General features: G+C 50.1%; 1 protein-coding gene and 1 long non-coding RNA gene across 2 annotated transcripts in view; one reads left to right on the forward strand and one right to left on the reverse strand.

Annotated features, from left to right (window-relative positions):
* The window catches only part of LOC127037812 (zinc finger protein 333-like), a 1302204-nt gene that overhangs the window by 450978 nt on the left and 835579 nt on the right, over nucleotides 1-15647 (forward strand). The window contains exon 3 of the mRNA XM_050929916.1: nucleotides 4904-5030. Within this exon, the coding sequence (XP_050785873.1) occupies nucleotides 4904-5030 (127 nt within the window). The remainder of the gene's footprint in view (nucleotides 1-4903; nucleotides 5031-15647) is intronic.
* The window catches only part of LOC127037876 (uncharacterized), a 216318-nt gene that overhangs the window by 24599 nt on the left and 176072 nt on the right, over nucleotides 1-15647 (reverse strand). The gene's annotated exons all lie outside the window — the stretch shown is intronic.

A 15647-nucleotide genomic window follows, 5' to 3' on the forward strand; every position in this document is an offset into this window, starting at 1 on the left:
AGCTCCTGGGGGCGGGGCTCTGGCACATTGTGACGCGGAGCCCAAGCTGAGCAGCTGCTCCCTGGTTCTCCACGTGCTGCCAGCAGCGCTGGAGCTGCCCGAGCCGGAGCGGAGCCGCTGTTCTCAGCTGCAGCCAGGATCTGCCCCCGGCCCCGCTGGGATCCAGGTGGGGACAGAGACTGGGGCCCGGGGTTTTCCCTTGGTGTGGTTGGCGGGGCCGGGAGGGGAGGGGAGAAGCCGGAGCTGCAGGTGGGGGAAGGGCGGTGGGACATTGTGACCTGGAGCCCACGGGGAGTAAGAGACCCTGGGGGAAGGGAAAGTGACTCTGCCCCAGGGAGCCTGGGAGGAGCATCGGAGCCGCCTCGGCCCCAGTGGAGCTGCAGCAGCATCCGCCCGCCCTGCTAGGATGGGGGGGCCGGGGCCCGGCGGGGGGGCAGAGACTGGGGCCTGGCCGTCGTGGGTGGGGGGCGGACCCCGGGGCCCGGCCCGGGGGGGCGGAGCCTAGGGCAGAGCCTGAGGTCCGGCGGGGGGGCCGAGGGGGAGCCCGAGGCCTATCGGGGGGGGGCGGTGTATTAAATCGCTCCCCATAGCAATGTGCTACTCCCGGGCACTGCGCATGCCCAGTAACAGCCGCTGAAGCCGCTGCCCTTCCCCCTGCCCGGACCAGCCGTAACGTTCCGCCGGGCGCTGGGGGCGGGGCTGGAGCGGGGCAGGGGAGTAACAGGGAGCGGGGGCGGGGGCGCTGAGTAGGAAATTGATGGGCGGGGGTGGCGGTCAGGCAGCTGGACGCAGGGTCGGGGGGGGCGGGGGCTAAAGGGCACAATCCGGGCTGGGGGGAGGAGCAGGAGTTGAGCTCAGGGGGAGGTGCTGGCAGAGCCCCCCCCTTTGGTGTGAGGGCGGAGGTGTCGGGGGGGAGGAGAAGCCGGAGTTGCAGGGTGGAGGGGGTAGATCTGTCTCTGTGCAGCCAGGACATTCCTGGGGTGGGGGGAGGAGGTGAGTTAACTGGATCATGTCCCTGTTTTTGCCACTTCCTCCCACACACACATTCTCTCAAGATTTCCCCTTTTCTCTCTCATTATCACACGTGGCTATAAAATCCAGGGAGATTCTCCTCCTCCCCCCAATGATCAGCTCTCTAATTGCCTCTAATTTTCCCTTTTCTCTCCATACTTCTCAAATGTCAATTTAAAATCTCTCCGATGGGGGGTGGATTTTCCCACCCATTTTATCTGCAGCGATTTGTCCTTGTTTGGGTGGGAAATTGTTGCCCTGGGTCATTCCCCAGAACATGGCTCCCCCTGGAGTGGGGATGGGATGGGATGAGGTGCCCGTTCTCTGCCAGGGCAGGGAAGGGAAGGGAGGAGCACATCCCCCATGGAGACTGCCCAGACCCCATTTCCCAATCCCCCTGCGGCCCCCTTCCATTGTCCAGGGAGCCTTCCAGCTCCCCCCCCCTTAAATCAGCTCCTCAAAGGGCTCTGAGCTGCTCACGTGAATGGTTGCCCTGGGTCTGGGGGGGACCATCACATTCTGTTTATGTATTGGACAGTCATACAAAATCCAGTCCAACAGTCCCCCTTTTCCACTAGTTATTTAATAGCAACATCAAATCCCCTCCGATCTTGGTGGTTTTCTCTCATGTTATCAAATGTCGTTTGTGACAGGTTCTCTCTGCGTATCTCAAAGATTGATATAAAATACCCCAAACATTTGCCCCACTTCTCTCTAGTTGTTTTATTTCTAATTGAATATGATAGGTTGTTTCCCAATGTGCTAAGATGCAGCCGCCTCTGGGGTGGATCCATGGTGGCCATTATTTGCTAGTGACAGCCCGTGGACCTTTCTTGCCCTCCAGGCCTTCCATTCTTCTGTTAAAGAAGCACCCCCCAGGCTCCCTCTGCCTGTGTGACTCGCCAGCAGAGGGTGGTGTTAACTTTCTAGCCACTTCTCACACTCTGTGAGGTAACACTTGCAGGGGCAGGGAAGGTGTCTGTGTGGGGACATTGCAGCTGAAGGGGCATTGTGGTAGGGGGAGGCCTCTGGGTGGCTGGGCAGGGGGTACCCTAGTCTGGTTGGTGGGTTGTGGAGGTTTGGGGTTTTCGGGGGTGGTGGTTCTGATGTGCCCATCCCTGAGGCTATGAGTCCTGGAGCTGGGTATCGCTGGAGGCCTGGTGGCTGCAGAACAGTGGGGGTGGGTGTCTCTTGGGGAGACGGGACAGAGGGTTAGAGGGAGCCTGGTTCTGTGCCAGGGGCTCTGTATGTGCTTCCCCCGCTGGTTCCTGGTTTTGTTGCCATGCCCAGTGCACAGAGCTGGGGGAGAGGATCCCTGGCACTAGGTGAGGGCATGCCAGGGAAGCAGAGTGAGGGGTCCCACTGTAAAGCATCAGGGGGTCACACTGGGCAGAGGAGGGGGTCCCAGGCAAATGTCAGGGTAGATCTTTCTGGAGGGTGGGGAAGTTCCTAGGCAGGCAGTGAGGGACTGAGTTCCCAGTGGGGGGGTCCCTTGAGGGGGTCCCTGGCTGCTGGGGGATCTTGGTGGGGGTAACTCTTTGGGATTCCCAACCTGGCAATCATGGTCTGGTGGGGGTTCTCTGGCTGGTGGGGCTTTGAGGGGTATCTGGGGTCCCTGGCCAGGGACTCTGGGGGCTGCATCCCAGGGAATATCTGATGGGCCCCTGGCTGGGGGGTGTCTGGGGCCCCTGGCTGGGGGGTCTGGGCTCTGGGTACTAGGGGTGTCTGGGGGCTGCTGCTAACCATGATCCTTCTCTCTGGTCAACTTGTGGCAGAGTCCTGGCTCCAAGCACTGCCCGGCATTCCCCAGTCACGTGCCGTCACTGTGATAACTTTCTGTCCACTTATCAAACACTGTTAGTGTGAAATCACAGATTTTGCTTTTCTCCTCTTTTGAAAACTGCAGGAACTTTCGGTTCCGTTTGGAAAATTTGTGCCCCCAGTCCTTGTCCTAGATCTGCGGGGGTGAGGGAGGTGGGAAGGGAGTCAGCACTGCTACACGATGGTCTTTTCCACAGCATTCTGAACTCATTCTTTTTGAAATCTAGTGTCATTGAGACAATTGTTAATCCAGAGTAACTGTATGGAAAGACAAGGAGTAATTCCAGATGGACAGTGGGGCAAATGAGATCAGCAATTCTCCCTGTGAGGAGGGGCTCCCATTAGCTGCTCTCCCCAGAGAGCTAAAGGAGGGAAGCTGCTCAAACGCTCTGTCCCTCTCTGCTCAGGATATTGGGGTTCAGCTTCCTGGGTCAGAGACTGCAGCCTCCATTGTGATCTGGGAGACCAGGCTTGGCAGCTGCTGCTCCCCCAGTGGGGCTCTGTGCTGGGAAGTGACCTTAATTAAAGCTTCTTCTCTGCCCGGCCCAGGGGATGACTTTCTGCAGCTGGTCCTAGCCCCCTAGGGCAGCCCTGGGCCCTGTTACTACTAAATTCTGAGCCAGAGTCTCCAGGTAACTGAAAGACCTCAGGGAATGTCCTAGGGTCTGGCAAGAAAGTGACTCTGCACAAACAACCCCACCTCATTTCTCCTCCCATTAGCGGTTGCCAGGAGGAAATCCAGCCATGGGAGAGCAAAGCCCCCAGGAATGGGACTGTCCCCGCCAGAGGGGCAGGGAGAGAGGACAGGGGAAGGAGAGACTGAAAGGGGCAGTGGGAGAAATGAATGTGGGGGAGAGATTTCCAGCTCTCTAGTCCACCCAGACACATGTATTGCTGCATCCTGGGGCAGAACCACTTTCCAGTGAACAAAACAAGGATCAGACAGAGCAAAAGCCAGTTCCTGACTCCATATTCCCCCTGCTGGGGTGTGGCTGCCGTGGGGTCAGTGTCTGAGGGAATCCCCCACAGTGACTCCTTTGGTTCTGCTCTTTTCTAGCCTCGTGTTCAGAGAAGGGGTGAGGGGAGGGAGAAGGGAGGTTAAAAATGTGTCTGTGGACTTAGCCTGGCAGGAGGGGCCAGGTCTAAATTGTAATAAACAGATTGAGCATTTCCCAGCATGACAGAATCTAGGGTGTCTGTCTGCAGGGAAAGGGCCTGGGGGAATTGTGATGTGAAATTAACTAAAACCGGTTCTGAAACGCCCACAACTGCCCTTCTCCCCCAGACAGGCTGCAGAATGACGTCCATGTTTTGCTCCAGCTCATCCCAACCTGGCGTGGGACAGGAAAGAGAAATGGCTGCAGTGGAGTCAGTCCAGGTGGAGATTATCGGGGGGTTGCTGGTGGGTTCCTGCTGGAGGAAAGGGAGAGCAAATACACCAGAGGTGGGAAGGTTTGCAGAGTCTGGTTTGGAGGTTGGAGCGGGGCAGGAAATTCACAGCGTGGGGAAAGGAGGAGGCCAGGGTGTGGCAAACCTCCTGGGAGTTATTTACTAAGTGGCCTAGATTCTAGGAACAGACCCAGGAGGTTTGGAGGTGGAAATGCCCTAATTTGTGAAGAAAGAAAATAGCCCATCTACATGGAGCACGTCAAACTGACCAGACTCCTAGTACTGGAGCCTGACCTCACTAACCAGCAGCTGCTCTGAGATATGGAGGGGGCACCCATGAGTCAGACTTATTGGAGCTGCCTCTCCCTTCATATCCCGCTCCTCACAATGAGGAGGGTGTTGGGCGTCCTACCAGCGAGCTCTCCCTGGACCCTGCTAGGGGCTCCATCTCCTGTATCAGTCAGTGGCTAGTAGGGGGGTGATGGATCTGCTGGGGGAGACAAGGGGCTCTCTCTTCATCCCCTCACCCTGGTATTTGCTGGATACTCTGAGCGAGGTCGAGGTGGGACTCTCCTGACTATGATCCATCCAGAGCTTCCATTTGATTCACTCCTCTCTGCCACAAATAGTGGGGCTGTGAGTGGGGCAGCAAGTCCTTAGTGTTGGACTCTTGCTCTTTCAGAGGCCGGTGACCTTCGAAGAGGTGGCTGTGTATTTCACCAGGGAAGAGTGGGCTCTGCTGGACCCCGCTCAGAGAGCCCTCTACTGCTATGTCATGCAGGAGAACTATGAGACGGTGGTCTTGCTGGGTAAGGGTTCCTGTCCCTTCTGTTCTTGGAAGGGGAAATGAAGAGTGAAGGTTCATGCCACCCCCACAATGCCATCTGTACCCTGTCCTGTTTCAGCATCACCCCAATAGGCCAGTGACACACATACTACCAGAGACCCTCCTCTGCTGCAGAACACTTTGGGAACAGAGCACAGGAGCCGTATTGCACAGTGTCAAATAGCTCCTGTTTGCTCAAGTGAAACTGGGGGTTAGGTCTGGCATAACTGTCCCATACCCCTAATCATTTCTGTTGCCCTTTTCTGAACCTTTTCCAATTCCAATATATCTATTTTTGAGATGGGGTGACAACATCTGCATGCAGTATTCAAGATGTGGGTGTATCATGGATTTATTTGCTGTTTTTACAAATATGATCTATGAGATATTCTGTCATATCTATCCCTTTCTTAATTATTTCCTACATTGTTCACTTTTTTTCACTGCTGCTGCACATTGAGTGGATGTTTTCAGAGAACTATCCACAGTGACTCCAAGATCCATCTCTTGAGTGGAAACAACTAATTTAGACCCCATCATTTTGTATGTATAGTTGGGATTGTGCTTTCCAATGGGCTGCACTATGTGCTATCCTGTCATCTAGCACTGCTGAGATCCTGGATTCAGTAATATCCCTGCCCTTCCTGTTCCCTTTCTCCACCGAACCCCGCCAGCCCATGCTTCCTGTTCCCAGCTTCCCCAGGATTCTCGCACTGTCTCTGAACCTCTCTGTCAGCAAGAAGCAGTGCCAAGGACACTTGCCCTCTGTCTGAGTCTTCGATTTCTGGGACATGGATTTACTTTCTCTGTGTTGTAAGAGGCTCTGTCATAATGAGTGTCTGTGACGTTACCCAGAGTACAATCTGGACTGTTAAATAGCTGTGTCCCCTCAGTTCTCCAGCCTGGGGTGCCTTTTCCACTGTTTTCCCGCGAGAACAGCCCCTCTTGGCCACTTAACACACAGTCTCCAGCATGTAACTCACTCCCAGCTACACAGTATTGAGTGCTGCTAGACAGCCACTCATGAATTACACCTCAGGAGAAAACCAGCAAATTCTCAAGTGCCCAACTTTCCCCCAGAAATGTGCATCTTGCACTGTCCAGCACGCTACTGAACGACACAAGCTCATATGAAGTCTGTCATTTCATCAGTGGAAAATGACATGCGCCAGCTTGTTATCCCAAACAGAGTTTCCAACACACTTCAATCCACACATACTGGTTAGATGAACAATAAACCAAGATTGTTAACTACCAAAAACTAAAACTAGGCCCAGTCCATGAAAGGGGCACTCCCAGGAGAGACTGTATAAAGGCTGGAACATGAAACACCTTTGTAAACCTGAGACAGCTGCCTTGGGGACAATGACAGGGAGAATCCCCCAAAGTGACTCCTTTGTTTCTGCTCTTCTCTGGCCTCCGATTGTTCCTTCCAACGTGGAGTACTTTGCACTTGTCTCTACTGAATTTCATCCTATTTACTTCAGATCATTTCTCCAGTTTGTCCAGATCATTTTGAATTTTAATCCAATCCTCCAAAGCACTTACAACCCCTCCCAGCTTGGTGTTGTCCGCAAACTTGATACGTGTAAGAGAGAGACTGTTACTGGGAGGGTTTCCCCATGTGTCAGAGGGTTACACCCTGGTGGGAGGGGGCTAGGCCTGTACTGGAATAAGGTTACTTTGTGCTTCACAGTGTGCCAGAACCTAGAATATGCATTAGCAGGGGAAAAGCTGGGGGAAATCGGCTTGTGGAATGGACAAAAACCTAGTCTGAATTCTCACACCTTGCCCTTTTCACCCCGGCAGGCCAGAGAATAACATCCATGTTTCGCTGCAGATCATCTCGTCCTCCCAGGGGCAAGGAAATGGCTGCAATGGAGCTGGCTCAGGTAAGAGATTATCAGGGAGGTGGTGGTGGGCTCTGCTTGGAGGTTGAGGAGCAGTAAATGCATAGGAGGGTGGGAATTGCTAGAGGTGGTGGGAAGCAGGAAATATCTCGGGTGGAGAAAGGGAGGGGACAGCATGTGACAAACCTGCTGAGACTTGTGTAGTGTAGGGCATGATGGGTTGTCACCCCCAGGCAGCAGTTTGTGGAGCTTCTGGGAACTGCTGTGTCCTCTAACCCTCACGCTGGGCTGGCCCTTCTCACACTGCTTTGCTGGAGATTTCGCCAGCCTCTCCAGGGCCTGTTATCACCCAACGCAACAGCAGGTGGCGCCATGTTGCCAACTAAGCTACCTGAGTGCTTTACCTAAGCCACTCAAGGACAGATAGAAGACAAGAGCCAATTTCCCACTCCCCAACCTTGCACACTTGCTGTAGTATAAATCCAGAATGATACCATCTTATAGTGCATGGGGATCTCTATAATGCAAGCTCATTAATATAGTTCACCTTCCCCTCGATATGGGACAGATGCGCACAACAAGCTGAGATTTTCCCCAGACACTTCACTCAAAATACGCTGGTTAAGATAAAGCATCAAACAAGTTTATTAACTGCAGAAAGATAGATTAAGTGATTATAAGTGATAACAAACAGATCAAAGCAGATTATTTAGCAAATAACCAAAACTCAGACTAAGCCTAACATACTAGATGGCTAGAATTTGAATTAGCAATTTCTCACCCTGACTGATGGTACAAGCAGTCCCCCAAGTTTCCATACACAAGCTAGAAATCTCTTGATCCTGGGAGCAGCACTTCCCCCACATCAGTTTTTGTTTCTCAGTTGTTTCCAGGAGTTCTCTTGTGTGGGGAATGAGGCCAAGAGATGATGTCACACCCCACCTTATGTAGCTTTTCCATATGGTGGGAACCTTTTGTTCCAAACTCAGTTCCTAGTCCAGTTTGTGGAAAAATACAGGTACTAAAATGGAGTTTAGTGTCATGTGGTCTGGACACAGGCCCTGCTGAGTCATAGTAGCCATGACTCCTAGGCTGGCTGAAACATTCACAGGAAGGCTAAGCTCTTCCACAGTCCATTGTCTTTGTTGAGCCATCAGCGCTGTCTGCCTTCTTCATTGCTGTACCTGAAAGGCTCGTTGTGGGTGTTACCCAGAGTAAGCACATTTGAAATACAGATACAGAGTCAATATCCATAACTTCAGATACGAACATGATATGTGCACACAAATAGGATAATCATATTCAGCAAATCAGAACTTTTCCAGTGACACCACACATGATGCATCTTGTACAAAATAGATCATAATTATGTCCTAATCATATTATAATCATACCATTATGATGAATATGGGGGTGTAGTTTCAGATAGGTCCTAATTTCAAGGCACAGGAGTTGGGAATGGAACTTCCCCTCTTTGTGGAACAGGAAATAAACCTCCAGCCAGGGCTGGGACAACTTCCCAGAATCCCAGTGATGGAGCCTGACTCTCCTGGCATTTCATTAATTACCACCAACCCCAATCTTTGTGGCAACTGTAAACTTTATCAGTGATGATTTTGTACTCTCTTCTAAGTCATGGATAAGAATGTTAAATAGCACAGGGCCAAGAACCAATCCCTGCAGGAACCTGCTAGAAAGAAATCCACTCGACCATGGTTCCCCATTTACTATCAGAGTTTTTAATCTATTTAATGTATGCCGTGTTTATTTTGTATCATTCTAGTTTTTTTAGTAAAAATATTGTGGTGATCAAGTCATGTCCCTTACAGAAGTTTAGTTATATTACATCAATACTATTAGCTGCAACCAAACTTTTGATCTCATCCAATAAGGATATCCCGTTAGTTTGATAGGCTCTATTTTCTCTAAACCTTTGTTAATGGGCACTACAATTCTGACCTTCTAACTTCTATTCTTTACTATTGACTTCCCCTTTCTTCCATATATTTTATTTGGAGAGTGCTGGGATTCCTACCAGGGAGCCACTAACAGGGTCCAGAGACAGCCCCATCTCCTATATTTAGCTCTGGCTAGTAGCTATGTGATAAATGTGAAGACCCTGCTTCTATCTGTCAGCTGGGAGACACAAAGGTTCTCTCTCTCTACCCTCTGATGCCTCCTGGCTGCTGTAAGCAAGGTGGGGTGGGACTCTGTTAACATGTGCCTTCCGGAGCTTCCATTTCCCTGGTGCTGCTGTTCCGTGAATAGTGGGGTTGTGAGTGGGTCAGCAGGTACTGAGTGTTGGACTCTTGCTCTTTCAGGGGCCGATGACCTTCGAGGAGGTGGCTGTGTATTTCTCCAGGGAAGAGGGGACTCTGCTGGACCCCACTCAGAGAGCCCTCTATAGGGATGTCATGCAGGAGAACTATGAGACGGTGGTCTTGCTGGGTAAGGATTCCTGTCCCTTCTGTTCTTGGAAGAGGAAATGACGAGTGAAGGTTCATGCCACCCCCACAATGCCATCTGTACCCTGTCCTGTTTCAGCATCACCCCAATAGGCCAGTGACACACATACTACCGGAGACCCTCCTCTGCTGCAGAACACTTTGGGAACAGAGCACAGGAGCAGTATCACACAATGTCAAATATCTCCTCTTTACTCAAGTAAAACTGGGGGTTACGTCCAGCATAATGAACAGAAGCTTCCTACCCCCAGCCTTCTCTCAAACCCTGAGCCTTCTCTACCCAAACCAGAATGTGCTTGGGGTGTAACAAGCAGACGGCTGGAATCAGAGCTGCCGGTCCAGGGTTACTTATCATACAGACACTCAGTGCGTCCTTGAACGCTGGCTGGGAGTATCCAGACAGGGGAGCTCCAGCAGCAGAACTCTGAATCTCACCCAGGATTACAGATGACGCAACTCCTCACTGATCTAGATTGTACCCTAGCATGTGAAAATGGCCTAGGTTGGTAGTGACATTTCTTGAGACATGGAGAGTCTTGCTCCCATATCACCAGGTGTAATAAAAATAACAGGAAAAGCCAAATATGGAAAACTGATTGTTCAGCTTGCTTTTGACCTGCATCATATTTTGCAATATATTCCAAATAAGGAAATTAATGTGCAACGTATGTGTCATTGTTTGTGGTTTTAAGTTGTAAAAGGCTTGTGTGATTTTTAGCTCGGGGACAGTATTCCAATAGCTGTCGCCCCCTGCGTCCTTGTAACCAAGAAAAGAGCCTCAGGCTGAGCTGATTCAAAATCAATCCTGTGGTTGTTTTCCACAACAGCCTTAATAGGTCCCTGTGATGGATGTAAGGCTACGTCTAGACTACCCACCGTATCGGCGGGTTAAAATCGATTGCTCGGGGATAGATATATCGCGTCTCATCTAGACGCCATATATCGATCCCCGAGCGCGCTTATATCGATTCCGGAACTCCACCAACCCCAACCGAGTTGCGGATTCGACAGGGGGAGCCGCGGACATCGATCCCGCGCGGTGAGGATGGGTTAGTAATCCGATCTTAGATATTCTACTTCAGCTACGTTATTCACGTAGCTGAAGTTGCGTATCTAATATCGATTTCCCCCCGTAGTGTAGACCAGCCCTTAATGTCTTCACACCTTCCCCCTGCAGGAGAATGGCTATTGGACCAGCTGTTTGCCTTGCTGTCTCCGAGGAACTGGTCTGTGGGTGTTCCCCAGAACTGAAACTTTTTCAGTAATATCATACTGTAAAATCTCACAATTTTACATACAGTGTTACTACACATTTTAACAGGAGGATAATATTCACTAGGTTATGTGTTTTCTAATGATACCTCACAAGCCATACTGGGTACAAAATTGATCATAATTTTCTAGAAGAGTGAACACAGGGGTATAGACTGACACAGTGTCTGTGTGTGTGTTCCCAGCAGATATGTGGGTATTTCAATCCCTCATAAGCACAATGTTTGGCATCTTCAAGGACCTGGGGAACTGGTCCTGGGAATTCACTAGTTTAGCAAGTGTGAGACTGCATGAAATTGTGAGACCCTTTGGTATTAATAATAAAATAATATAATCTGATAAAATTGCAATAAATCATGCTAGGTATGCCATGTAAAGTGTCAGTGAAAATGTTATGGTTTGCCAAGTATGATAATTTTGTTTCTATGTTTCTATCACCTTTGTATTGTGAGTTACAGATATGTAGGGTATATCTGTATTTCCAGACTTGTGCAGTTTTTCTGGGTGACACCCCCAGACATATTGGCATCAACATTGCCTAGCGTGTTTGATGGCCCATTGAGGGTCATCAGCTGTACAATGAGCCCATGGACCAAGGGGATACACCTATTGAGTCAGCAAGACATGCTGGGGTATGCCTGTGTAATGAGACCTCCAAAGCTTTTCCATGCCATGTACTGTGAAGCTTGTGTTTGGGACACAGGAAGTACAAGCCACATGGCAAAAGGAATATAAAGTGCAGCTGCATCATCTCCATCTTGTCTTCAATCCCCCTTCCTAGCTCTGGAGCAACTTCTCTACAAATTGAACCCTGGAACAAAGGACTGAATGACCCATCCAAGCTGTGGATGCGTTCCAGACAGACTTTCAAGCCAGTAACTCACCAATACTGCTAAGAACCTGATATATCCATTTTGGAATGTATCTGACTGCTTTTCCATTTAACTTCTTTCTGTCTTTCTTTCGTTTAAACCTTTAGTTTAGATGCTAAAGAATAGTCTGGAAGGATGGAATTTAACTTCATTCTTTCATTTGTTCTTTCTTCTAAACATTTAGTTTAACTGCTAAAGGATTGGCTGTCAGCATGGTATTTTGGATGAGATCCAAACCTATAGTGACTGGGTAATGTGGCTGACCTTCCACCCACCCACTTCCTGGATCCAATTAGGATCACTCTCCTGCTGCCCTCTGGCCATGCTGTATCACAGTGAGCAGAGTTTTTAAATAACCTCTCACTGTACGGGACCTAGTTGCTGATTAGGAATCAGAAAACTGTCATGCAATAAAGGGGGCCGTGTGATTTCTTTTTTCAGAGTCTCGTTAACCAGTGTGTGGGATCAGAAGCACAGTTTGTGACTGGTCAGTGAGTTTAACTTCAGTGTTAACCACCAGTTTGGGGAGCATCTGCTCTCCCTTTTTCAGCCTGCTCTGACCTTGGCATTTTCAGTGAGGACTGCCCCAGGCACACCAGGTCACACTAAGCACTGAAGATAAATTAATAGAATGCTTTTGATGATTAAGTTTTATGAAATCAACTGAACTCCTTTGTTTTCTTTCATCTGAGCAGGGTTTCTGGTTTTCCAACGTGATGTGATCTCCCAGCTGGAACAAGGGGAAGAGCCATGGGTCCCAGAGCTGCAGGGTTCAGAGGAAAGAGAGATCCTGATATCTCCCCGCACAGATGAGGAAACATTAAACCAACTCAGAATCTGTAAGTGCCTGAAAGAAACATCTGGGATGCCCTACAAAGGTCTTGGGGAGTCTCTCAGTTCATTATTGTCCATAGCAGGGGTCGCATCCGCAGGGTAAATATAGCTCAAGGCTTCCTATAGATCCTAGCAGACACCGGCAGTAGCTTTCTCCCTTCCCCCTGCGAAGTTGGATGAGATGTGAAGGCTGAATTGATCCCCTCCTCTCTCCTGTTGGGAGGAGCTGAGTTCCTGATTTTTATTTGACCTCTCTCCAGCACTTGTTTTGGTTTGGCCTTCCCCTTTCCATCCCTGTTTGAGGTTTCTGTCTCTATCACAGCAGGTGATGCAATGACATGTGAGAAAGAGGAGCAGAATTCTCAGCAGGGAAATGTTGAGCAAGTGGATAAACACAGAGCATTATCGCAAAGAGTGAAAAGGAATGTGTCCAGCAGTCATGAGCAGGGAAGATCCTGTGAGGTTCAGCACAGACCAGAAAAAGAGCAGGGAAACCAGCCAGGGGAGAAAATGGATAAATTTATTTCCTGTCAGGGAACTCAGAAGGGCCTTAAAGAAACCAGAATACAGCAGGAAATCTGCAGGGAAAAGCAAAAAAATACATGCGCTGAGTGTGGGAAAAACTTCACTTACAGATCAGGCCTTTCTCAACATCAGAGAATCCACACAGGGGAGAGGCCCTATGAATGCCATGAGTGTGGAAAACTCTTCACTCAAAGATCAGCCCTTATTAGGCATCAGAGAATCCACACAGGGGAGCGGCCCTATGAATGTCGTGAGTGCGGGAAAACCTTCAGTCACTGCTCAAACCTTATTACCCATCAGAGAATCCACACAAGAGACAGGCCCTACGAATGCCGTGAGTGTGGGAAAACCTTCAATCGCAGCTCAAACCTTATTACCCATCAGAGAATCCACACAAGCGAGAGGCCCAGCGAATGCCGTCAGCCTGCCTGCACAACTCGTAAAGCAGCGAGGGCCACATTACTCTAAAGAAAACAGCTAAGGGCGGAAACCCCCCGGCCCTGCGGAACCACCCCCACCTCAGGACTTCCCGGCCCGGTGGAAACACCCCGCCCAGCCCTGCAGAAACAAACCCTCCTTCCCCAGCACCGCCCCACCAAAACAGCTGTGGGTCAAAAAGGAAGGTTGGGGGTGGGGTGGTGATACTTGATTTTAAATCAACCAGGGGCTCCCAGCTGAAGAGGTGGCTGGGAGCCCTCAAAGTCAAATTAAAGGGCCTGGGGCTCGGTGGCTGGGGGAACCTGGAGCTTTGTGGGGCTGGGGCAGTGATTTAAAAGGCCCAGAGCTGTTGCTGAGAGGAGCCTAAGCCCTTGAAATCCCAGCCCCACTCCATCCGCTGGAGCTGTGGCCGGGATTAAAAGGGCTCTGGGCTGCCTTCAGCCGCAGGGATCTCTGAGCCCTTTAAATCTCAGCCGCTGCTGGGATTCAAAGGGCTCTGGGCTGCCCGTGGTGGCAGAGAAGTGATTGAGGATGTCACCCTAAACCAGTGGTCCCCAAACATTTTACACTGTGCCCTCTTATCCATGGCTGTGGCCCCTCAGAAGCCACAGTTGAGAACTGGGGCTGGGAGTGGGGCTGTTGCTTGCTGGGGAGAGGGGTGTGGACAGTGGTAAAGGGGTCGACGCCGGGCTGGGAGCCAGAGTCTCAGGCTGAGGGTGGGGTTGGGGAAGAGCTGGGACAGAGTGCTGCTGAGTAATGCTCCCTCCCTGCCCTCCATAGGGGCTGGCTCAGGCCCTGAGGTGCCTACCCCTCCATCAGGACGCAATAGGTATGTTCTGCTGCCCTTCACTCATACAGGAAGGAGAATAACATTTCATTCCACTCAATCCTAAAGTGATTTGTAACCCACCACCATCCCAAACTGGTCATTTTGGGAAAGCGGCCCCACCATGCTGCATACCTAGGCAGAGTAGGTGTGTCTATGCAAACACGGTCTGTTCCTGAAGTCTTTCCCCCAGTTCCTCACTAGATGTGAGTGGGGAGCTCATTCAGCCCCTGCTTATGCTTAGTATTTAAAAACTCCATCATATCCCTATCTCTGCCGGCCTTAAATTTCTCTTCCTGTCCATTTCCTGACAGCTCAGGTGAGGTGACCGAGTGGTTAAGGTGATGGACTGCTTATCCATTGTGCTCTGCACGCATAGGTTTGAATCCCATCCTCATTGGAGGCATTTGGTCTTCACCCCTCCTTTATAGACAACCATCGCCCCCTTTGGTACAATAACAGCTCTAGCAATGTTGCTTCCTACAAACAAAAACCTTCTGAGAAATTCAGACCCCCTCATTGCTTTAAATAAAATGTCTAAATCCCACATTTCTAAAATGTTTTTCTCTAGTCCTGTATTTCTTAGCTTTTCTCTCAAAAGGTAACATCCTCATAATCTCCCCCAAACACCCTGGGACCTGCCCAAATTCTTAAAATACTCCCATCCTGAGCAAGGCCTCAACAGTGAACCAGAGCTAGTGTCTAGGCCAAGCTGTTCTGAAGGAGGCAACTCAAACATTTTCTCTCTGCTTCCCTTGGCAAAGTCTGACTGGGAAAAGAAAATCCCCCAAACTGAAAATTTTCTGCTGAAAAACCAATACTAGTCTGTTTGGGGACTTTGGTTTGAATGCATTATTATTATTCTCTTCTGATTTCTGAATCAGTTTTGTCATCCAGGTGTGTTTCCAGCTGTTGAGTTGTGGGGAGAGAGGCCAAGTCATGATGTCTCTACCCTTCTTTCATAGTTCCTTCCAACTTTCTAGAAAGCTCCTTTGCTAGGATGTGAGTCAAGCAGTGCCCATTGTTGCTGTGTTATCTCGGAGAAGTCTGCATTGTACACGGTTCCTGGGATAGTCCTTGGGAGTGTGGATCCCTTTCATGGGCCAGCAGCGAGTCTGGTTCCTCCATTGTCACACCTGAAAGGCTGGTGGTGGGCATTTCCCAACCTCATAACATATCTCAGTAACACACACAGAGCAAACTTCATAACTTCCCAGCCAATGCTACACACACAGACCAACACAATATTAATGTTCAACAGATCAAGACTTTTGAAATGATACCTCACCAGGCAGACTTTGTACAAACCGTATCATCATTATATGAGAGTGGTGAATATGGGGCTTCGAGGTGCTACTCTGAGCACAGCGTGCCACATCTGGGCTGACATTGCAATGGAGATGTACCCGTAGAGTCCATCTCTGCTAGGATAAAGATGGCAGCATGGCTGGCCTGGGTCATCTGACTTGGGCTCATGGAGCTAACGCTGAGGGGCTAAAAACTGTGGTGCAGATATTT

The sequence above is a fragment of the Gopherus flavomarginatus genome, chromosome 20 (assembly GCF_025201925.1).
Source record: "Gopherus flavomarginatus isolate rGopFla2 chromosome 20, rGopFla2.mat.asm, whole genome shotgun sequence".
Lineage (NCBI taxonomy): Eukaryota > Metazoa > Chordata > Testudines > Testudinidae > Gopherus > Gopherus flavomarginatus.